The sequence below is a fragment of the Vidua chalybeata genome, chromosome 2 (assembly GCF_026979565.1).
Source record: "Vidua chalybeata isolate OUT-0048 chromosome 2, bVidCha1 merged haplotype, whole genome shotgun sequence".
In the NCBI taxonomy this organism is placed as follows: domain Eukaryota; kingdom Metazoa; phylum Chordata; class Aves; order Passeriformes; family Viduidae; genus Vidua; species Vidua chalybeata.
Window position 1 is genome coordinate 17,088,642 of NC_071531.1, and position 24,756 is coordinate 17,113,397.

Consider the following 24,756-nt stretch of genomic DNA (forward strand, 5'->3'; position numbering starts at 1 on the left):
AACCAAAAGTAAAAGCCTTTTATAAGAAGGCCATAAAATGGCAGGAGTAATTATGTTTTTCCAAAGTTAATAATTGACATTTGTTTATTTGGCTTTTTATAAAAAACTTTTTCCTTTCTCTCCTATAATGAATAAAACCTATAAAAGGTCCAGCAAATTGGATCAGCCTTTCTTCTTCACAGTGGCCATGCTTGAAGGCTGATGAGGCAGAGGCCACCAGAGAAGCTTACCTGAGGAAACCTACTTCGTTGAGAAGTTCTGAACATGAATATGTTTGTCCACTTCTGGCTTCTCTGTGGCCTGAGTGCTGTTGTGACCCCTCAGGATGTCACACAACAAGCCCAAACATTTTTAAAAGAGTTTAACAGGAGGGCAGAAGATATCAGCTATGAGAACTCCATTGCCTCATGGAACTACAACACCAACATCACTGAGGAGAATGCCAATAAAATGGTGAGTGCTCCATCCTGCATCCTTACTGTTCTATTAGGAATCTAACACTTTCTGGTTTGTTTTGGTTCTACTAAGCTCATCTGAAATTGGAGTGTTACTTCTCTGGTAGCTGTGCTTCATTTTGGGGAGGGTAGAGGAGCTTGCTTTAATGTAGCAATGCCTACTGGATGTGCCTGGGCCACTACCAGCCTCTACAGCCTTGGGTTAGTACCTGGACTGCCTGCACTGCAGAGAGATGGCCAGAAGCTGGACTGTCCCTAGCCATCACTTCAGGTCACTCCAGTGAGTGGAGGGAAAAGGCAAGGGAGCACTGCATGTTCATCCTGAAAATCTGTGTTGGATGGAGAGAGATGCTTTCTTCTGAGTCCAACACCTCCTGCTATAGTGTTTCTCTGTGGGACTTCCCTTTCCAAGAGCAAAGCATTTTCCTTTCCTCTTGGAGAGGGCATATCCTGAGGGTGAAGATCCTCTCCAAGGGCCTGGGGTAGGTGCTGTCTGTGGTGCAAGGAAACAAGATTTGAATCTTGCACTCACATGAGCTCAGGTCTCCCACTTTCCCTAAGACCAGATGAACACTGGGCTTTTTACTGACATACACAGTTGTTTTACTTCTCAGTGAATATACATATATTTTCTGGATGCAGGCATTCTTTTAAATGTTTGCTGATGGATTTATAGGCCCACACCAGTTACCCAGTGGTGGACATTTCCCCCTGCCCCCATCACTCTTCTCATAGTCAGGGCTGTTGGTAGACTGCCTGGAGGTATTAGACTGGGAAAAATGAAGTGACATTACAGACTAGCAAATGCCAGCAGTGGAATTTCTGTTACAGTGGTCTTGTATGTTGGTTTAAAAGTCCATTTCTATCTGCAGGAAGGAGCATAGCACTTTTATTCATGCTGTCTTCCAACACAGTTATTGCTTCTCAACACCAGCCTCTGTCTGCCCCAGCCCTGGACAAGAACTTGTCAAGAGCAGGCAGCCATGGTCTGGCTGGTTACTGGTATTGCCATGCCTCAATTCAGTATCTTGTAAGCTCAAAGCCTTTCAAAATTAACAAAACCACCTTGAATTTTGCTTTGGTTTGAAGTGGCATGTTTTTTAAAGTTAACTCAAGCCTTAGAGAAAACAATTCAGAGCATAAAAATGAAGCTGAACATCCTACATCTATTTTTGCCTAATGGCTGGTCTTTCACTTTGTGGTCATATAACTTAATTAAAACATGTTTTAATTATCATATTTCTTAATTAAAGCAAGGAGACCGGTTGCTGGAAGAAATCCTAATGACTAATCATTGTCAATCTGGAATTTTTTCCGAGGCACCAGACACTTAAACTGTAATGTTTCCAAACACATAAAATGAAAGCCCTATATCGTATTTTCAACATTAATGAGATGATAATAAAATACATGAGGAGATACCAGCAATAAAACCAATTAGTCTAGTATTCAGAGAGAGCTTTTTCTCTTTCTTTATATCTTCAGCAGCGCTGGTAATAAACCCACTGATTCCCCTCCTCCCGTTCTGCTGGAGGAGAGTTAATGAATACTGTCCCTTCTGGCTCCTTCACATCCATTTTCCTTGTAAATTGTGTCACAAGCCCTACAACCAATTCCTCTAATTGTGGAAATATCAGACAGCAAGATAACTGCTTTCCCCTGGCTTTTGTAGCCAACGAGCCCCCTCTTCTGCCCTGCCACTCCTGAGGCACCTCTCTGTTCCTGCTCAGGACAAGGAGCTCAGGAACACACTGGCACAGCAATGCCCTTCTCTGGGTGCTTATCAAGCTCTTTCCCACTGGCCTCTGTGAGCTGCTGAGGAGTGTCAGGACTGTTTGCTCCCATGAAGGGGAGAGTTTGGAAAACCTCCCAGTGATGGCTGCTCTCCTGCAGATAGGATGGAGATGTGGAGATGGGATTACCATGGCTTTACATCTGCCACCACCCCTCTGTGCTGGAGCCTGGGGCAGTGGGTGCTGTACCCCTGTCACATATGGGGCTGAACAACCCGGGCACAGCCCTGCACTAAGTGCTGGTCTTACTGGTGTGTCTGCACAGCGGTGAAGGGTGCCTGAAAGAGCTCCTCAGGCACACTATGAGATTTGAGTTCTGCGACCCCTCAGCAGGGAGAGATGGGTGCCCTATCCACAACCTGGGAAGCTCTGGCATAAGCACAATTAAATAAACTCTCCCAAGGACCCAGGTTAATTAGTACTGTTCTTGTTGCCATTTGGAATTGCTGCTGATGTGTTAAACTGTGTATAAACACATTAGAAAAAGGTGAATAAGACAGTCCCAACTCCGAATTGTGTTCTAATGCTACTACTTTGTGAACAGAAATTTGGGAGTTTCACATATCATAGTCTGTAATTGCAGAAGTGTTAAAAGCAATCTCATGCAAAATGTTGAGATTTTGCACACCCAATTTGGGTACCAGTTTAGAGCCTCCTTTGCCCAAGTATAATCTTTTATTTGCCAGCATTTCAGAAGAAAGTGATATTTGCCTCAAAAACAGATTCAGTATCACTATCTTGGCAGCTGACTGTTCCTGCTACTGCAGCAGAAATGTAGGGGATTAACATCTGGGTCACAGATCTCTTTGTGCCCTGGCTTATTTCTTCACAGATGGGTGAAGAAAACATGATTTAGAATAGCAGGAGACACAGCAAAATTATGCTGGATCAATTATAACAACCAAGGTGTGAGCAGACAATCATGCTTTTTGCTGTTCCCAAAGAAAAATGCTTATCTGGATGTGTGAATAAAACAAAGCCAAAAAGCTCTCTAGCCATTTCACCGGGTGGTGCAAGTGCTCAGCCTGCAGTCCATGGGTGTTCTTCACAAATGAAGTTCTTCCTAGAAGTGATATCTTTGTCCACGGAGTGCATCAGGCCACTCCACTCCTTGGAGGGATTAATTCAGACCTGTGTGACCCCCTTGCAGAGCGAGGCGGGCGCCAGGTGGTCCGCGTTTTACGAGGAGGCCTCCAGGAATGCCAGCAACTTCCAAGTAGACAACATTGCAGATGACCTCACCAAGCTCCAGATCCAGATTCTTCAGGAAAAAGGATCATCTGTGCTGTCACCAGAAAAATATAACAGAGTAAGTTGTTGAATGTAGTTCATAATTTTTGGGGGGTGAGTTCAGCTGCCTCCCACAGCACCCTCAAGCCAGGGCATGGTGCTGTCACCACCCTGCTTGTTTTGGGATGATGCAGTGTATGGTATGGAAGTGTACCTCTTCTAGGTGTTCACAGCAATACAGGACTGTGGGTAGTCTGGCCTAGGAAGCTGGTTGCCATTTCTGTCAGCAGTTTTGCCATGGAATGAATTTCAAACACGCCTTAGAGCAGTCCTTGCACTTATAGCTGGATTAGCCATAAAACCAAGAAAGGACATGGGGTAAGTGCTTGGTGAAGTCCAGACCTAGGGCAATGAGCAGAAAGAGATGGGTACAAGGCTATTCAATGAGTCAAAAAGGAGGAGATGGAGGAAGTCTTTCTTTCTCTGAACTTGGTACATTATCATACTGGGAAAAAGAAGGAATGTTTCATTGCACTGGGCACTCTAGGATGCCTGAAAATGGGAAGGGTTCCACAGAAAGCTGCTGAAGGCCAGCAAGATTTGGCAAGAATCCTAATGAGATTTGACATTTGCACTGACAAGTTCACCTAAGAGGCAGGTATATTGATAATGACTATACATGAAATTGGAGCAGCTATGCAGACTCAAAAGGGATTTATAACCAAACATTTGAGAGTTAAATTACTTTCCCTTTGCTGAAGATCAAATTGAAACATAGCACTGAGTCATGGGTACCTACAGTCCAGGATCCTACAGTCCTAATTACAGAAGAATCCTGAGATTTGTCTGCTAAGGTCAGCAGTGGTATTCACCAAGGGAAGCAGCAGATTGGCTGGATCTCATGTCTGATCCAAATAAGATGCATTTCTGAAAAACAGATTGTGTTGCTGGAAGTTCATACAAACATATATTTATTTTGGATCACAACAATGCACTAATGGTAATGTTGTTTCTGTTGAGGAGATATGTTCTTCAGTACCCTCCCTGTTTAGACACTTAGAATTTCATAGATAATTGCCTTTGGGGCTGAAGCTGTTGATTCATGTTTGAAAAGTGACTTTTTTATACAGTCTGATGGAGAGCCAAAGAATATCTAAGTGTTCTTCACTGACAACAAAAATTTGCCTGGGCACTGATTTATTTTAGTGCTGACAGAGGTAAAGTTAGAGGTACTCACTAATTACCCTTCTCACTGACAGCTCTTCAGAGTTCTGATTTAAAGCTCTAGGTGAGAAATTTCATAGTCCTAAAGGGAAAGCTAAAAGTGGTACATGTTATCCTTGAGACATGAAGATGTGGAAACATTAAAAAATATTTAAAACAAAGCTACGTAGCATAGGTTCTGAGATAGAGCTGAATGATTTCAGGTGCAGTTTGGCCTTCAGCTGGCCCAAGACATGAGCCACAGCTTCTGTGTGATGGAGTCCAAGCAGATCCATGCAATCAGTGTGATGTGATGTTAAAACCCACAGGCAACAGTCAGCCTGGAGGCACCAGCCAAAGGGGCCCTCTTTGCTGCCACTCAAAGCCACAAATCCCTGCAAAGTTTATGTGTGTTCATGCTTATGGAAGCACATTGATAAACTTTATTTTTTATTGCTACTGTGTATTGACAGCTCTCTTGTGACAGTAAGTGCTCATTGAATCCAGAGCTCTGTCTGACTGAATATTAAGAACCTGCAGGTTATATCATATATTTGAGAGATTATCTGTCTTTTCCAGCTAGATCTGGTTCAGTAATTCATTTAGGCAAATTCTTTCATTAATCTCTCCTGAGCTCAAACATATGCTTAAATATTAAGCTGGTGGGTGAAGTGTTGATTCTAGCTTTTAAGGAATTAGCATAATTGGCTGTTATTTTGCACAGAGTGGGTTTCTAACAGGCTGTCTTGCATCCAACTTGCAGCTGGGCACTGTGCTAAATACAATGAGTACCATCTACAGCACTGGGACTGTCTGTAAAATCAACAATCCATCGGAGTGTTTGGTGCTGGAGCCAGGTATGACACCAACCACTGCCTCTACTGTGCTCTTCACCCTGAGGGTGCCAAAAGAGAAAGCCAAAGGGTGGCTCCTGGCTGCAAAAGAACAGGCTGTAACTTCAACAGATATTTCCTGCTATCTAAAGCTTCGTCATAATTTAATTGCACCTTGCAGTTCAGGCACCTCCACTGGACCTTTGCCCACAAGACATACCATCTCCTGTTTGTAGCAAAAAAAAATTGGGAGGGCTGCTCAGCTTGTTTGGCAGCCTGCCTGTCACCTGGGGTTTGCCTATATCACAGAAAATCTATTTTTTATTCCCTGTCTTCAGTCATGTTGGTCTTAATGTTGTATTGAGGCCAGAGAACTTAAGGGAAGCTACCAACTTAAGGGAAGCTAATGTGGAGAGAGCATTTAAGAGACTATGAGTCTTTGAGACTATGGATGTGCTCCATGCTTCTCAAAGACAAGAGGAAAACCTTAAATTAGGAAAGGATGCAATGAAATAATGGGATCTTTCAGTATAGCAAATACAAAGTGTTTTCTTCTCCATTCATGAATTTCTTTCACTTTGGTTTTTTTGTCTGTTATAAAAGAAAAATTCTGCTTTTTCAAAGCCTAGTACCTACTTTTTTGTTCTGACAGGTCTGGATGCTATTATGGCTGGAAGCACTGATTATTATGAGAGACTGTGGGCCTGGGAAGGCTGGAGAGCTGATGTTGGCAGAATGATGAGACCATTATATGAAGAGTATGTTGAACTTGAAAATGAGGTTGCAAGGCTTAATGGTAAGTCAATTTTTGTTTTATTTTTGTTCCTTATTTTTTTTTCCCTTCTGGCACCCAGAAACTAGTAAACATACTGTAGTATTACCCAATTTCCCCATGAATTCAAAACACATACATAATTTGCACATAATTTGCTCTTGGTGTGCATATCTCATAGTAAGAGGCAATGCAGACAACTGCCATTGAGCAGTTCAGAGGTTTCTTCCCAGCCTGGAACAAGAGGCACCTTTTTGTTGGCACCCTTCCTTGTTGGCACTTTTTCCAAAGGCCATAATGCATCAGTGCCCCTCATTACATAGCACCCAGAACTGCACCATTTGTGATTTATGGACAAGCACACTCCATTTAAACAGCTTCTGAGTGTTGCTGAATTTTGACAACATCTCCTCTTTCCTATGGGCCTTGACCTTCTTGCAGCAGCCAGTCATTGGTACTTTTATAAGCATTATTCCCTAGTTGGAATGATCAGATTTGGTAGGCCTGGGACAGTGGGTGCAGCTGTGTGTTCAAAAAGGATTTTGTACTAAGGGAAGTGTGCTTCCAGTCTGAGATCTCCACACAAATCATATGGAACTGTCTTTTCAAGGAACAGTAGCAGCTGCCTTCTAATTTTCTTTTGGGGTCTTCTAAGGCAGCTTCTGAAGTAGCTACATCATCTGTCTCTTGGCCAGACTGCAGCTGTATCACCTGCTTTCCCATCCTCCTTGTTTTGCAAAAACTGTCAGGTTGGAGCTGGGTAAGAAAATATGGCCCAAATAGTAAGACAGGGAAAAAAGCCAAACATTAAGAAATGGTCATTATGGCCTTCCTCCGTACCACTACGGACAAGACTTCAGCTAGGAACCATTTTTACTCCAGGCTTGATGGAGCTCAGTGGACTGGAAGGTGTAATGGAACTGGGAGCTGAATTTCACTTCTGGTATCTGCATGTGTCCTGGTGGTTTAGTTTCTGGAAGAGGGGGCCCGTTTTTAATGTCCACCAGTTTATGCCTTCTGTGAGAACCCGTTAGTGTCCAGCCTGAGCAGAGGCTGCTGTCCCTCATAGCCCAGGAGCTCGAGTCAGGATTCCTGATTTCCTTTGACTTCCATCTCCAGATGGAATGACCCTAACTAGCAGATAACCATGACATCAATTTCTGAATTTCTTGGAAATCTCCCATACCTGCATGTTCATGAGACAGACACTCAGGGAGGCTTTTTTCTCTCTGCTAAACCCAAACTATCTAGAATTTTGCTGCTTTGGGGGAAGGCTGCAAGTCTGCATGGGATCCACAGAGAGCTGCACTTCTCCTGCAGACCTAAGCAGCCCCACATGTGGTGTCCTCATGCAATGCATCCATGCTTTACAGGTTATTCTGACTACGGAGACTATTGGAGAGCAAATTATGAAGCAAAGTCTCCAGAAAATTACAAATACAGCCGTGACCAGCTGATCGAAGATGTGGAGAAGACATTTGAGCAGGTAGAGGCAGGAAGAGCTCTCATCTGGGTTGAAGGGTTGTGTTTTGAAATGGTGGGCTCATGTGCTGATGTTATGAATGAAGAAGAAACCTGCTTTAAACTGGCTGATCTCAGTCTACCTGGATTTAACAGAAACAGATGTGAGGACACACACATGACTTTTCTACCTCTGTAGCTGTTCAAGGACCAGCTTGGTCCCCAAAGGCTGGAAAAGAGGGATCTCTGCAGGTCCACGTCTCTCCTCCAGCTAGGGTCTGTGGGGTAGATGGCATCCTTGATACTCCAGCTCAGAAGTTAGCAATGCTCCCTCCCTCATACCTGAGCAGGACTTCTGTGACTGGAATCTGGACTCAGTGCCTGAGCCCTGAGGCAGGGGGCAAAGCTAAGCTGCAGGTTTGGGGTGCAGTTACCTGCCAGGAGCTTTTTGTCAGAGAGAGCTTCAAGGCTCTCTGTTTAGGAGTAATGAGCGGAATAGAGCAAAGTGAAAAATAAAAATTGTTTCCTTCTCCTCCTCTGCCTCCAGATAAAACCTCTGTACGAGCAGCTGCATGCCTACGTGAGACACAAGCTGGGACAAGTGTACGGCCCCAAGCTCATCAGCTCCACAGGAGGCCTCCCTGCTCACTTACTGGGTATGTCAACGCATCCATGGCGTGCGGGCCTGACTTCATACACAGGACAGTCACCTTCAAGACACATGGGTGGAGAGTAATCTGACTGTTTAATCAGGATATTACCAAAAAGGTTACAGATAAAAGAAGGGTAGAGGAGAAATGCATAAATTCCTAGCAGAGATGACACAAAGTGCTTAGCAGCAGTGGCAGGAAGGGAAGGCAGGTATTCTCATCCTCGCCAAACCTCACATGGCACAAAACTCTAGCATTTGGCTGGGACATTTCCCTCCCCTCTGCAGCAGTTGTCTTCCTCAGAAATTAGAGTTTCAGAGAGATACTTGTTCCTTTCAGATTTTACTCTAAGATCCCACATTTTGTAATGTGGCTTTCAAATCATGCAGCATTAAGCTGCCATTTGTGTTGTGTTCCTGAACATGGCACAACAATCATGTGGACTAAAAAAAAAAGGATGTTCAATTTTCATACACCTTTAGGAATGTCATCAGTCCTGAAACTGTATTATCCAAGAATTGCTGATATTGGGTAATAAAAGGATCCTTGATCTGAGTTTGACCTATGCATGACCTGCTAGAAATGCTCCCCTAAATATCTGGATCAGGCCTGGTTAGATGAATAGGAGTCCCTATTTTTGACACTGCACAATTTATAGACCTGTCTGGCACCTTTGAGAATACATAATAAATAATTTAAAGTATTTCTTTGTTTCTCTCTTTTTCTGAAGGTGATATGTGGGGTAGATTCTGGACAAATCTGTATGCCTTGACTGTTCCCTATCCAGCCAAACCAAACATTGATGTAACTTCTGCAATGGTTGAAAAGGTAAGACATGCCTTAATGCAATATGCATTATGTAGCAAATCTAGAGGCTATAAAAATTATGTACCACAGATCAGCTGCTCTCTAGGAATCCATGGCTGCCCTCATGCAGACACACTGCCAACAAAGTGTTGCTTTTTGCATCCTTTTTTTGCTTTTGACTTTTAAGTGTTTATGCATTTTTCCCTGTACCTATCCCCTTAGCTGTTCTCTGTTTTCCTCCACCCTCTTTGACCCTCTTAATCTTGTCTCCAGGTTTATTTTCCTCAGAGACACTTATCCATTAAGAGATATATTTTGTACTTATAAATATTTCAGGACTCCTGGAGAGGGCTGGTATCAAATATGACCTTTGCCAGTCATTACCATAATCAAATAGTTTGTATATCACAGTTTTGTTTTTGTCAGTCTTGTTTATTTGGATACAGCTAGAGAAACTGCAATGGTGCCTGTTATCTCTTGATAACTGCATAGCAGCATAAGGTCTGTGTTTGAGATCTGTAGAGCTAACAGCTGTGCCACCACCTTTACCAGACCAAGAACATGGGGGAAGAAAATTCCCTGTAGTCTTGCCAAAGCCTTACTCCTTTTTTAAACTAAAGGGAATTTGATGGAACTAGATGGAATTTGATTTCTGAAATGCAATTATTCACCTGAAATCTACTCTCCTCTCATAAGCAGCACTCCATGAAAACGTTATGCTGGTAAGAGAAGGAATAGTTGAATTTGATTCCTTAGCAGTTTGCACAAGTCTGCATTATTCTCACCTCTGTTTTACGTTACTGACCCACTTGTAGTCATAAATTTGTGTCTGTTGAAGTACCACTGCAAGAAGGCAAGCATTATTTACATAGCCTTTGAGCAATGGGTGGGCTCATCCTTGTTGTTGGATGTGCCCCATTTGAGATTTTCATCCAAATGAGCTGTTTGCCCATCAGGTCTCTGTGAGAGCTCATCCCAGTAAATGCAGCGCTCCTGCTAGGAAGAATAATAAAACTGCTGAGTGGCAGAATTATCCTGAACATAACCATGCAGTTTTAATCTGATAAGCAACTCCCATAGATACATTTGCCAGGTTTTATGGTTCTGGCTGAAATCTCTCATGCTCATCTGCTGGGAATGTAGCTCCACTTCCTCATATGTGTTGTCCCCAGGTTGACTGAAGTGACTGAAGGGTCGGATCACAGATCTGACATACAGGAATGCATTTTTTGTCCTACTTTATATTTATGCTGAACCTCTGAGTGCAGAAACCTACTTTGTTTGCAGGGAAAACACTTAATTCCAGTTCCCAGCAGAATTCACAGAAGTGCCAAAGGCAGACACTACTGACTTACTCTCAATAGGCCATGTGCAGGTGTGAAGCTCCTGGGAAATAAATATGAAGTCAGCTGCCCTGCATCCAGCAGAGCATGGGGAACAGGCTGCATGCAAAAGCAGAGGTTAATGGTGGCATTGTCTCTTTCAGAAATGGGATGCAATTAAAATATTCAAGTCTGCTGAGGCCTTCTTTGTTTCCATTGGCCTCAAAAACATGACTAAGGACTTCTGGGAAAAATCCATGCTCACAGAGCCGACTGACAACAGGAAGGTTGTCTGCCATCCTACAGCATGGGACCTGGGCAAAAATGATTACAGGTACTGAAATTGCTATGACCCTTTTGTACTACCTCCTAGAACAAATGTATTTTCACTAGAGGTGCACCATGCTGTCTTAAGTTATAATTTCTTCTTTGTTTTTTTTTCTGGCTGAAAAGAGAGAGAAAGAAGGAAGACAGGAGAGCAGGGATCCTGTGGGACTGTAAACCTTTCTGTATAACTTTTCCTGTGAAGATCTACTCAAATTTACTAGTAGATCTACTCAAGATCTACTCTCAAATTTTAGCTGAGAAGTAACTAATATTTTTATGAATTAGAGAAATAGTGGCTATGTTATAGGGCTTAAGGAATAAGCAGAAATGCAGGTGGATACCAGTGAGATTTGCAGACAACTGCACATTTTGCAGCAATGGCAGAGGGTCCCTGGGTAGCAAGGGAAAATCTCCTGAGAGTCCACTGTCTATCTTTAGCAGAATTATCCAGTTTCATGAAAATCCATCAGTCTCTTCCATACTTGGGAAAGAAGTGAGAAAGAAATTACCATTGAAAATGAAGACTTCTTGCAGAAATTCTTGCAGTCCCCACAGTTACTCATGGAAAGAAGCTGGTGCACAGCTGAGCCTTAGTGAAACACATCAGTGTCCCACCTCAGCAGTCTGGGGAAGGTGAAAAGAAACCCTGTTTGGAAGACATTCCTTTAGTAAATAGTAAATCCTACATGAGGATGAAGTAGCAGGAGCCACCAACACACAGGGTTTTACACATTACTGTTTTACTAAGATTGGTGGTGGTTACTCACTCCCACACATACAGTGAGTTTATCACCAGGTTTTAGGGAGCAGCTGTGCTCACAAAACGGCAGTTTTCTCTTACTGCCTGGACAATTTCAAGGTGGCTGAAGGTGTTTTGCTGAGTTCCCCACTGCTGTAGCAGGAGGTTCTGCACTGCATACCAGGATGTGGCTGCCCAGGTTTTGCAAAGGGCATTTGCAAGCTCTGGAGGGGCTTCGCTCCATGGCTGTAGCAAACAGGGCTCAGACAGCCTTTCTCTGGGCCACTCTCTCTCTGACCACAGACACTTTATTCTGGTGTGTAGGATCAAGATGTGCACCAAAGTGACCATGGATGACTTCCTGGCGGCACACCACGAGATGGGCCACATTGAGTACGACATGGCGTACGCGGGGCAGCCCTACCTGCTGAGGGGCGGTGCCAACGAGGGCTTCCATGAAGCTGTAGGTGAAATTATGTCACTTTCTGCAGCCACGCCTCAGCACTTGAAATCTCTTGATCTCCTAGAGCCAACTTTCCAAGATGATGAAGGTAAATAAATGCATAAATATTATGCATTTATGTAAAAGCACTTTTTGGCCTTATTTTGTGGCAGAAGATTGTGCCTGCAAACTCAGCAATCAACTGACAGGCTTCTGAAAATCTTACTCTTCTAATTTACCAGAAATACTATTTTTTCAATGCCAAATGGCATTGTGAAGCAAGGATCACTGGTTTAAAATGCTGTTACATAATTTAAAAAGAAATAGCTAGCACTTTACTACCTTCAGTACTGAACAACTCATCCTTCAATCTTCACAGTTCATTTAGATGAGTCTCCAACACTTTTTTCAATCTCTGTTGCATGAATCCATACATATCTCTATCAAGATATGTATTTAGCAGTTCAAATGAAACTGAACCCTTGAGATTTACATCTCCCACTTCAGTGAATATTGAGTGACAACAGAAGTAGGCCCTCATTATAATGCAGTTCATCTGTGTTCCGAGCACTGCCTTAGATGGATGAAGATGCATGTTTTATACATTTTGAGATGTCTTCAGCTCAAAATTCCTCAGAGACTGGAGAGGTTCTCAGTGATGGGAAACTAAATGTAAATGTCAAAGGACTAGGTTATTTAAGAGTCTGGGGGAAAGAGAGACAAAACAGTGTAGAATTCCTAAATCATCTTATCTCATGTTTTTTTTCAGTTGTATTCTTCCTTGCATTTTTTCTTTAGTGAAAATCTGTAATTCAAACAAGATGTAAGCATTAGCTGTTAAAGGAAACAGCTTTAGCCATCTAATCAGATCCTAATTGCTACCATAACCATTACCTTAACTGCTTCTCTCTTCAGAAACTGAAATCAACTTTCTGCTCAAACAAGCACTAACGATTGTTGGAACAATGCCTTTTACTTACATGCTGGAGAAGTGGAGGTGGATGGTGTTTAGGGGTGAGATTACAAAGCAGGAATGGACCAAACGGTGGTGGGAGATGAAGTAAGTTTGAGAAACAAAGGGGATTTTTTTCATATGAACCTGCAAACTCAACCCTAGTTACTCAACATACTGAGGTGTTTGTGCCCCTATAGGACAGGATCTGGGTGTTTCCGTAAATACCAGTAGAGTGCTAGATAGAAATACCCAACTTGGTGCGGACAATGTCTCATAATGTCTCATATCAGCTTCCTGATAAAGACAGCCCATGGCCTTTGTATGGCCTGTTCCAGATCAATATTGCTGTCCCCCTGACACATTCCCAAGACATCTTCACAGCTAAAGTACATCCCTTCTCTAAGCCTCATTGGTCATGTGCTCTGGTTTGCTCCCCACATCCTTAAGGACAAGTGGAAAGTGAAGTTCATTGTACTTGCCAGCCAGAGAAGCATGCATATCTCAATCCACCAAGTCTCTGAGCATACTTCTCTGCTTTGTGTTTCCTTCCCACCATATAGTCCTTTTGGAGGCAAACTGTCTGAAAGATTTCAGACTGAATATTTCCTTCCTTGTGTACTAAGATACCACCTTTCTTGGTACAGAAAATGCAGTTCCCTCAGCAAGTAATAGCCAGAGGTGCCTATTCAGATTATGCCCATCAATCAGTCTATTTTCAGCACCTTGGAGCACAAGATTAAAAATAAATATGATTCAGACTTGAGTTTGTAATTCCCCAGGTTGGTTTTAATATGAGGGCAGAAAAATGCAAAGAAACCAAACAAGCTCCACGCTGAAAATGGAGCCTGAACTCTAACACAAACATGAACAGCAAGCCTCCATCAGCAAGCAGAATCTATAATAAAAGTTGATATATGCAAGCCTCCTGACCCACTGTAAAAATCAATCAGCTTCAATGTATTCAAAAGTAGCAGAGATGTCAGAGAAATAGAGAATGACAAATTGTTCAGGGAAGCTTATCACATCTGTTGCAGTGGCACTGCAAAGCTCTCTTCTTGAAATACATGTTTATGAAAAATATTTCCCTTGAAGCTTATTACCATTTTCAGAACTCAAGGCATGGGTCTGTTTCTCAGGAAAGACAGTCTCAGGAGAGGAAAATAAAGAGAAAGCTTATCTCCAGCCCAGTGGCACAGGAGGCCATCACCTTTTGGGTCGCCCAGTCTCTGCATGCCCTTGCCCAGAACAAAATACAGGTCTCTAAACTCAGGATGGCCCAGGGCATGAGGTGGTTTGTGTGAATCTCATGTCTTGCAGATTATTTCATACCACTAATTGATCCCTGCACACCCTGCCATCATACAAATCCCTTCCTTGCATTATGAGTTTCCAAACAGCTTCCTCTCTGTGGTCTCCAGCTGTGGAGCAGAACTCGCTTGGGGTTACTGGGAGCTGTATGGAATTCTTCTGTTTACAAAAGAGAGGTGTCCGTATGTATCAGACAAAACAGAAGAAAAGCTGAGTCAGATTACCTTTGCTTATTGTCTATAAACAGAAACTCTGTGTTATTCCTTCATCTCCAGGAGAGCCATAGTTGGTGTTGTGGAACCAGTCCCTCATGATGAAACCTACTGCGACCCTGCCACGCTGTTTCACGTGGCCAATGATTACTCCTTCATAAGGTAGTGCAGTGTTTAATTAATGACTTAAGTTTTGTCTACAGAACAAGCCCCAGCTACCTAAAACATGTGCTGGAGAGTCTCAGGACCCAATCTTATTTTGTTTAAAGCCCAGACTGAAGGTTGCTGATTTCAATGGGAATGTTTCTCTGCACATCAGGGGTTGTTCCATAATGATCTCTGAGCAGTGAGGAGGCTGTTGACCTTGCTGAACAGGAAAGTTTTATGCTGCCATCAAACCAGCAGGAGCACTTCTGTATGAGGTGCTTGCCTCTTGGGGGATCACTGTGCCCTATGTCATTTGGGCCATGAACATGCAGCCCTGGATGTTCACTGTGTCCCAGCTACCTCATTTTAGAGGGCTTAGAGCAGAGAGCTGGACTTTAAAAACTTTACCCTCTCCTGATTTATGTGGCAACAAACAGATTTGGGGCTCTTCTAGTCTACTTGATCTTAGCATGTTGCTAGATTTGAATTAGCCTAGACTGTAAATATCAGCTGGCCTCTCTCCCTCCCTGCAGTGCATTCTCCCAGACAGGAGTGACAGCTGATGCAGCAGAGCTTTCCAAAGGCCAAAGGCTTACAGGTTTCCTTGACAGACAGCTAATAAAATCTGTGCCTCCCTTTTCCTTGCCCTTCCTTTAGGTATTACACCCGCACCATTTATCAGTTCCAGTTTCAGGAGGCACTTTGCAAGGCAGCTAACCATACTGGCCCTCTTCACAAATGTGACATCACCGACTCCACTGAAGCTGGGCAGAAACTCAGGTAACGAAGCAAATTTCTCACATATAATAAATCAGAATGTAACAAAGCTTCTGGAGTAAATGAGGTTGTATCAAGAATAAACCTAGCTTGGAAATTAAGCCTATACCTGCTCAATTCATTTTGACAAGTTGACTAAATTTATGTATACTATGGTTCTAAACATCAAAGGTTTAATTACATGTTTGTGGGAATAAAATATTTTTATTAATAGGAATAATGGGAGAAAGGAGTGAATTCAGAAGCAAAGATGAACACCTTTATACTGATCACAGAGTGTCCTTCTCATTTAGATGGAACATGGCAATAATATAGTATTTCTTGTTCCATGTAAACAGACAATTGCTGGAATTAGGGAGATCCAAGCCCTGGACTCAAGCACTGGAAAGTGTGACAGGAGAAAAATACATGAATGCAGCTCCCTTGCTCCACTACTTTGAACCTTTATATGAGTGGCTGAAAAAAAACAATTCTGGCAGATTCATTGGCTGGAAAACAGACTGGACACCATGTACGTATGGCTTGTGGGTTATTTAAGGATGTGAGTTCTTCTTCACAACCTTTGGTTAGCAAACTGCCTCTCTCTTGTAGCTGTGGGAGGCTATTCTCCCTAGAAAAGCAGGATTATGGGAAATAATCACTGAGCTGTAAGTTTTACTCACAGGAAAACAGATTAGTTTCCTCATGGCCAGAGCTGGAGAAGTCAGCACGTGTGTTTTTCAGACCCCCACCCAGTTCTCAGAAATGGAGGTGTCTTTTTTTTTTTTCATGATGGCAGCACTCAGAGTGTGGGATGGCTCTACAGAAGGAAGAAAGAATCAGAAGCTTGGTCTTATGTGGCACTTTCCTGAGAGCAGTGTGCCTGTATTGCAGAACTGGGAGCCACTGGTCCAGGGAGCCAGGTGTAGGGGCAAACCAGTACAAAAAAATTACTGCTATGGTTTTACTGACATGTGTTAGTCAAAGAGGGGAGCTCAAGGGAAGGAAAAGAAAGAGACTGTGGAAAAATGCATTTCTCAGATTATTGTGACACAGTGATGAGCAAGCCAGGTTATATTTGTGTAATCATTGCTGGCACTGGAGAGCCTCATAACTCTTACAGCTCTGTGCCAGTCTCTGATAGTGGGATTCACCTAACCAGGCACCAGCAACTGCACCTTAGCTGCTCATCCCCAGTGATGGGAGAGAGGAATTTTCCTTCTATCTGCTACAAAACCAGACTTGGGAACTGACAGCTGAGATGAGTGTGTTTGCAGTAGAGGTGACTGAAGGGAAACAAAATCAGTCCCACCAAGCTCTCCAAGGAGAGCAAGTAAACCTGTAAGGAAGCTTTAGCCATCTCAGCATTTCCCAGGAGACTTCTTGTTGCAGCAGCTCTAACATGGCCCTTGTTTCTTTCTGAACCAGATTCTAGCAATGCCATCAAAGTGCGCATCAGCCTGAAGTCAGCTCTGGGGGACCAGGCGGTGAGTATGTTTGTGCTGTAGCACCCTTCTTACTGCTTGGGCAACAGAGCTGTTGTGGTAATGGCTCAGAAAATGAGTCAGGGTATGGCTGATCCTTGTGTTTGAAGGGTTGCATCAGCTCAGGTGAAGGGTTATCACATAAAAGACGTCTTGTCTAAGTTTGTGGTCAAGGCCGCCTCTAAAATTAGTGGAGGAATTCCTGAGTGAGCCCACCCATTTTAGGAACGGCATCTCAGCTAGATGAGTTATTATTCTGTAGAGATACCAATCATTATTTCTCGCCTCCTACAGAACAGGCCTGGAGGGCTAACATAGAGGAACCTGTGTACATGAAAATGGCTGTATTTTCCCCAGATTTGCTGATCTTTCCACTTCAAGCTTCTACCTGATTTCTTCTAATTGCCATTATCATGGCTATGGTGGCTGCCTTCAGAAGTTATTAGAGCACCTAACTTCACATTTAAAAGCAGGCTGGTGGATCCCACTCTCTGTCCTTAAATGCTCTTAATTTCAAACTAAAACACATCTGTTAGCATTTCACTGTAGAGTTTTGCTTGGCTGTTTACAGTAATCTTTCCAGGCCCTGATATGTTCAGCTGCCTCCCTGCCCTCCTACCCTGATGCAGAGATAGCTTTGTTATTGAGATTGCAGGGGACAGTGCAGTGCAGCTGCTTCTGTTTCAGATGAGGCGAAGGGCTTTCATTCCCAAGAGCTTGTCTGCTTTCCCCAATTATACCAGCTGGTCCAATAAAATGTATTACAGCAATGAAAAAAATCTCATCAAAGCTGAAGATGGCTTTTACGATTTTAAACAGAGTGTTGGCTTAGCCCATCTGCTTAACCCAGGCTGAAAATTCACTTCTTATTCTAGCTCTTCCTCTTTATGCTAATCTCATGGAGGCAGTGTAGAAGGTTTAAGTGCAGACACTTCATTTCTGTTAATAGCCATTTTCACCTTGCAGGACATTAGTAATTTTCCAAGAACGAGGATGTCATCAGGCAGGTCATTTAGACCTGCTTGTTGGAGCCTATTGCACTAGCAAGGACACAAACCATGGGCTCATTTTTCATATGAATTGATGCTCTTGCTTCTATCACTCTCTCACACGCAAGCCTCACTGGAGTTTTATTGCTTCCTAGACTGCCTAGTCAAGTTAGATACAATTCAAAACTGATATCAACAGCATAAAAAGGTTCCATATTACAACACATTTATTAGTCATTATGGTTAATGTTTAGCTTAATATCATTTTTATGCCTGCCTTTAGCCATCATAGTCTTTTGTTGTGCAATTGAGCAGCTGTAAAACAATCTCATACAGATTACTTAATTTGAATTATTGTGTGGACAGGAGGTTCCTAAACTCTGAAGAGCAAGACATACATTTTCCTCTCAAAACCAGTTCACATCACCGACTTGCAAGAAAGCTTTTCTATTCAGTTGTTTTCTGCCTCCCCACAAATGTCCCTTTTGCTGAGCCCCCAGGGACATGGCTGAATGCTGGTATGGCAGCAGCAGGTAAATGGTACATGCGTGAACTGGCATAGAGAAAAGGCAGGGGGAATCTCGGGCAGAATCTCAGCCCAGCTATGCAGAGCAATGTGTTTTGGGTGCTTTGTATGGCTCACAGTGCACAGAAGCTGTGGGCCCCCTGCAATTGTTTGTTTAAAGTGTATTTTGAGTTGCTTTGCCCTGACCTAACAGCACAAAGCACTCTGAATATGCCAGCAAACAGTTTTGCATTTGTGCTTGTTAGCTCTGGAGAGAGCAGGCAGGGAAGGGTTCCTGCTCTGGGGCTCAGGTACAGCTGTGCTGGGGTCCAGGGCAGCTGGAGCTCACACAGGCCGTGACTCAGCCCCAGCTGTGACCAGCAGGGACGTTTCAATAGACCCAAGTTCTGGCAAATTAAGAATCCAGACTCTCAGATGGGCTCAACGCCAGCTGTACCAGAGCGTGCACCGCCACAATTACCCTGCTAATTGTTTTCAGGCTGATGAGATTAGAGCTGCAGCCGCAGCATTGCTGGATCACTAGTGCAGCTGATGAGGCTGAAACATCCACAACTTTTCTTCAGCTGGGGCTTTAGGAAAGTGCCCACACGAGGGAAACTGCTACAAGATCCCCACTGAATCCCTTGGGGTCTTATTTAAAATAAATAGTTCCAGGAGCACCAGCCCCTGACTGCCACTTGAAAACCGGACCCCTCTCCAAACATGAATTCAAAATTCTCTACCAGGTCGATGCCAATATTTGTGATCACATTGTAAAGGGCTGTCACACAAGACAGTGTTAGAGAATGGAGAGCTGTCAGCCTGCAGGAATTTAGATGTATTTGACAATGAAAAATCCTTTTTGAATCAGAGGTCACACTTACACTGTCTTTCAAATCATATATGGGATCTTGGAGTGAACACACTGTAACAGAGCAGAGGTGCTTGGCAGAGTTCATTTACCTCTGAAGGCAAAGCAGCTTCTGTAAGGCACAGGGTAGTGTGGGTGCCTGAGATGCCTGGGGAAGCCGTGTGGGAGGTCACAACAAACACAGATCAGAAACCAGCCAGATACTTCCCATCCACACATGCTATTTCACAACAGTAACAGTATTTATAAAGGCAATTGAGAGGCACAGTGGCAATTAAAATACATTAGACTGAAAAAGACAAAGTATAAGCTAGAGAAATGAATAAATGATTAAAATGTTAACATGCTAAGTACAGAAAGTGTCAGTAGAGGAATCAAGCTCAATTAGATCCTGGTTAAAAAAAAAAATAGCTGCACTGCAAGCTTAAAGCTACTGGGCATAAATAGAAAACTGAGAAACCCCACCAACAGCCTCTTAGCTGTGATAGCGAACAGTGCCAGCTGCTGGAGGCAGCTGCAGTAACAAGAGGTGCTTTAGTGCAGGGCTGGGCCAGCAGGAGAAAGCCGGGGGCATTTGCCTCGCAAAGGGAACTCAGCCTCAGCCTTTCCTGGTGGGAACAGCCAGGGCTGGCACAGCCCCTGCCCTCCAAGCGCCCTGGGGACTGCTCTGATTGCCATGGCTTTGGGTACCTGTGCCTTTCCCGGGACCTGGTCCGGAATGGACTGACAACAGTGGGTTCTTTTTGCCCTTTCCTGCCCTTTATTAATAGAATCAGGAGTCTTTAGGTTGTGAGGGACCTTTAAAGATAAGCTAGTCCAACCCTGCTGCAATGAGCAGGGGCATCTTCAGCTAGATCAAGTTGCTGCAAGCCTCACCCAGCCTGACCTTGAATGTTTCCAGAAACTGAGTATCCACCACCTCTCTGGGCAACCTGTTCCAGTGCCTCACCACAGTAAAGAATTTCTTACTAGTAACTAATCTAAATCAACTCTCTTTTAGCCTAAAACAATTACTCTTTGTCCTATTGCAACAGACCCAGCTAAACAGTTTATCCCTGAATATCCGTGTCTTCCTCATATATACTTATACATCTCTCTCATTTTACATCAGTGTCAAGAGGTGGACACATTTGAAAAATGCAGCTAGGTTTTATAAAGCCTGTTACAGCAGAGCTGCCTTCTACCACACCTTCCTGAATAATGCTCAAGAAAGACAGGACTTTCTATCACTGACAGCATTTATGGGCCCTCCTGCCCAGGTACCATAAACACAATCAAATCTATGCCTGAGTGGAATAAAAAGATATTGCCACAGAGTTCAGCTGGGAGTTTTCCCTTCATGCACACATGCTATTTCACAACAGACCATGCTTCTTTATCACCTCCTGTGGTGGTTTCTGCCCTCTGTAGAGCTCTTGGTTCCTGCCCCAGAGAAGCTGTTTTTGTCTTCCATTGCAAATAACTTTGGACTCATAAGGCAGGCCAGGAGAAGACCGCACACAGGCAATACATTTTCTTTTATATCACCTATCTGATCTTCATATTTGGAAAAAAACCCAAATATGTGCTTGCTGCAGAAGTACTGATGCAAAGAGTTTTTTACCAAAACAGACCACAAACAAAAACCTTAGCTCATAAAGCAAATAAATTAGCCACCTTCACACAACTCTACCACAAAGGTTCTCCTCCTTAATAGAGCAGCTCTGCAAAAAAAAAAAAAAAAAAAAAAAAAAAAAAAAAAAAATTATTAAAACAAGATCTAAGTAATGAAATCTTTTAAACTTCAAAGAGAATGCACAATATTTAGTAGGAATAGCCTTGCTGATGCCTTTTCTCCCTGTAAGGCAAGGAGGTGTGTGCTGGGACTGCAGCATCTTCAGCAGGTTCACATAAAGGTGCCAGAGATTGCAGAGGGACAGCATGATGTCTGGCAGCAGGGATACCTCCCTGGTTATTCTCCTCCACAGTGCCCAGATAACAGATCTAAAGGGTTTGGGTTGGTTTCTGATGTGCTATCATGGCACAAATAAATAATACAGGAGTGCATGCCAAGCATTACAGTTGCTATTTCTTTTTAGAATGATTTCTTAATGCCCCTGATTTCTCTCCATCTCTGAGGAACTTCTCTTGTTCTGTTTCTGCAGTATGAATGGGATGAAAGCGAGCTCTTCTTGTTCAAGTCATCTGTTGCTTATGCCATGAGAAAATACTTTGCAGAGGTGAAGAAACAGAAAGTTGCCTTTGAGTGAGTGGCTTGCCTAATTGTGCCAGCTATGCCTGCATTGCTTCTGCTCAGCTAATGGCATGAACTGGTGGGATTAATTGTGCCTTCTGTCAAATGTAAGGTGACAGAAACAATGTCAAACATCAGCTGTTTGTGAAAGGCAAGATGACAGCTTGGGTATGTGAGATCTTTCCCCTCAAGAGCCTGAGGGGATTAGGAATAATGTGCTGAAGTTAGGTAAGAAGGCTTTGTCTCCTGCAGCTTATCAGTGATGGAGATGAACCATGACAATTTGTGCCCAACATGTATATAGAAATATCAGGGAAGGTAGACTGATTAGAAATAAACATTTCTAGTAATGTATGTGTATTATACTGAATTTCCAAGAGGTTTGGGGCTAAGGAAAAATAAACGTGTTGACTATGGAGCACTAGAATTTGGCACACTTACTAATCTTATCTAAGTTCAGTTACAAGCATAGAATCTTTCACCTGAAAGTGATTTTGGTAAGAAAAAGAACCCTTTTGATTAAGTATCTTCAATAATGTTCAGAAGCTATCTACTCAAGCTATTAGATATTACTTTATAGAACAACAGTCATGCAATATCTAAAATCTACTCTAGAAAAATAAGGAAGACAGCTATTTTTTTTCCACTTTGTACTTCATACACCACCTCATTCATGAAATCAACCCCAAACACTCTCCTTTCTGCAAGTGATTATGTGCTATGGAAAATTACACCAAGACTTGTTTTAGGTATGAGGGAGACTTTCCAGCTCAAGTTACAAATTAGCACACAGAGAAAGGAATTCTGGCAGGAAAACAGATTTCACTTCCCAGCTGATTTCACTATGCCCCCAGTGTAAACTCAACCCCTGGCAATGGCAATCAAACACAACTGTTCACTGGCCCGAATTTAAAGCTAATGTCATCTCAACAATGAAAATAACCTTTTTCATCTGTTTCTCCTTCAGAAACACAGACATTCATGTTGGCGAGGAGACACAAAGAATATCCTTCTACATTACTGTCAGCATGCCAGGTAATATCAGCGATATTGTGCCCAAAGCTGACGTGGAAAATGCCATCAGGTGAGATTTTGCTTTCTGGGGAAAAAAACCAACCAACCAACCAACCAAATGGAAAGTTGGAAGGGAAAGCAGTGCTTAAGTCAGCTGAGGCAGAAGCAGTGACAAGAAAGTAAATTCTGCAGTTAAAATGGAAATAGTGAGATGAGAGATACTAGGATGAAAACTATTATGACAGAAAGAAAACAGTCAATCTATCAGATGGTATCTTGGACAACAGCCAAAGTAAAATGCTCCAGGGGGTTGCCAAAACACATCTCATTGCATCATACCTTGCCAGCAGATCTAATTGCTCAGACTTTAACAGGAACTATTTTATACCCTGAAATACAGAATACAGTAATGATGTGTGCATGCACACATGTGTTCTTCCTCTCATTTTTGAAAAGTAAGTGCAAGAATTATTGTTAACAAGGACTCCAGAATAATGGTGTATTAGAAAGACAGACAGATGTATTTGATTACATAGAAGAGGTCAGAGCAGGAGCTAGTTCCCACTTACAGGTCAATGAACAGCTCTTTTATAGCATGGTGTGACACCACTGTAAGTCATTGCTATAAAAATGATAAGTAAAACTGCAACTCTGCAGAAGATCATGGGTAATGTGCAGGGGGAAATGAAGAGGGCACAAATCTAAAAGTAACATCAACCTGAGATGGAGTTGAAGAAGCAATGAGATAAGCTGGTGAACTAAGGGAGAAGAATATGGCTGTGAAAATAACTCTTGGGTTAGCACTCAGTAACAGATGTGTAAGTTTAAGGAAAAACAAGGCACAGATGATACACCAGGGAAAGGGTTTTCAGGGCAGTGAGAAACACTAATCAAAATTGTGTAAGATTGTAGGAGGAAAACAGGTAAGATGTCAAAGCTGTGGCTTTATGTGGCATAAATAAGAAACTTTTCAATAGACAAGAAATGGTAAAGAGAATGAAGGGTAAAATACAAAGAGAGAAGGAGATCAGAAGGTACATTTAATAAATGTTAAGACTGAGTTTAAGAGTCCATACAGTGTCTGAACACGTCAGTTAAGCTGCAATAGGTTAGGGGTTTTAGTTTCTATGGTTGTTACTCACATGCCAGAAGGGAAATGCATTCAGCAGTACTTCCTCTGCAGCCTTTTTAACTGAGATGTTCAGGGGAACCTTGCCATGCTGAAGATTTATAAAAAACTGAAAACTGTTCCTTTCCTTCCAATACGTGTGTTAAACTCTTTGAATTTGCATTTGATGGCAGGATGTCTCGAGGACGAATGAATGAAGCTTTCAGACTCGATGACAGTACGCTGGAGTTTGTGGGAATACTTCCAACCCTGGCTGCACCTTATGAACCACCAGTAACCATTTGGTTAATTGTATTTGGGGTGGTCATTAGTCTGGTTGTCATTGGAATTATTGCCTTGATCATCACTGGGCAGAGAGATCGCAAAAAGTGAGTAATATCTTTTGATACTATGATCATGACTACTGGAAGTTGTCCTGATAATTGAATCATCAGGATTTTTTACAGATTAGGCTTCAGTTTACCTGAAGCAAGTTAAGGAATGAAAGCCTGTTATCCCTTTCCCATTAAGAGTGATAGCTAAAGGTTCATCTCCCTGTGTCTCAGTACATGACAGCTTTGGCAGCTTAATGCAATTTCCCCATCACCATCAATGTAACCATCGCTTTGGTCACAGGGAGGGCAGGGTGGCCAGGCTTCTGCCAAGGAGGAGGGGATGTCCTGATGGGAACATGGTGCCTTCTCCAACAGCAGAGCTGCCCACATTTATCAGCACCTGCAGTTTTCTGTAATGTGATTGTAGGCTGTACAGTAATGGCATTCTCCTTAAATATTACTGCATTAACAAGTATAGTTTGGTTGGTTTTCTATGTCCCTCCACTAACAGGGTTTCTAAGAACATAGCAGATTTGCTACAGTTCTTTTTCAAGCTAACTTGATTTCTTTTATATAAATATTTCCAGTTAAACACAGTATTATTTACAGTCAGGGATTCTGGGGATCCAGAAGGACTTGTAACAGAACAGGGACCTTCTAATATAAAATGAATTTTTGTTACAGGAGAGCAAGAGAAAGCAGAGGTGCAGCAGGATCAAATTGTGAAGAGGTGAACCCTTATGGTGAAGAGGGAAGAAGCAACCTGGGCTTTGAGCCAGCTGAAGATACACAAACATCATTTTAA

General features: G+C 42.8%; 1 protein-coding gene across 1 annotated transcript; it reads left to right on the plus strand.

The window, feature by feature from the left end:
• The first annotated feature begins 261 nt into the window (after positions 1-261).
• On the plus strand, positions 262-24,756 carry ACE2 (angiotensin converting enzyme 2). The gene is made up of 18 exons (XM_053935374.1): positions 262-453; positions 3,399-3,557; positions 5,445-5,538; positions 6,167-6,310; positions 7,660-7,772; positions 8,295-8,403; positions 9,128-9,225; positions 10,691-10,860; positions 11,917-12,143; positions 12,950-13,094; positions 14,573-14,671; positions 15,314-15,436; positions 15,772-15,944; positions 16,841-16,899; positions 21,406-21,506; positions 22,462-22,578; positions 23,811-24,005; positions 24,636-24,756. The coding sequence occupies exons 1-18, from the start codon at positions 265-267 to the stop codon at positions 24,754-24,756; spliced, it is 2,436 nt and encodes an 811-aa protein (XP_053791349.1). The 5' UTR covers positions 262-264.

What these genes read in the sequence shown, in the direction of transcription:
- ACE2 (XM_053935374.1), top strand. Translation starts at nt 265, where the DNA reads ATGAATATGTTTGTCCACTTCTGGCTTCTCTGTGGCCTGAGTGCTGTT. An exon ending in AGGAGAATGCCAATAAAATG is followed by an intron (nt 454 to 3,398) that starts GTGAGTGCTCCA and finishes ACCCCCTTGCAG; the next exon opens with AGCGAGGCGGGCGCCAGGTG. An exon ending in CAGCTCTGGGGGACCAGGCG is followed by an intron (nt 16,900 to 21,405) that starts GTGAGTATGTTT and finishes CTGTTTCTGCAG; the next exon opens with TATGAATGGGATGAAAGCGA.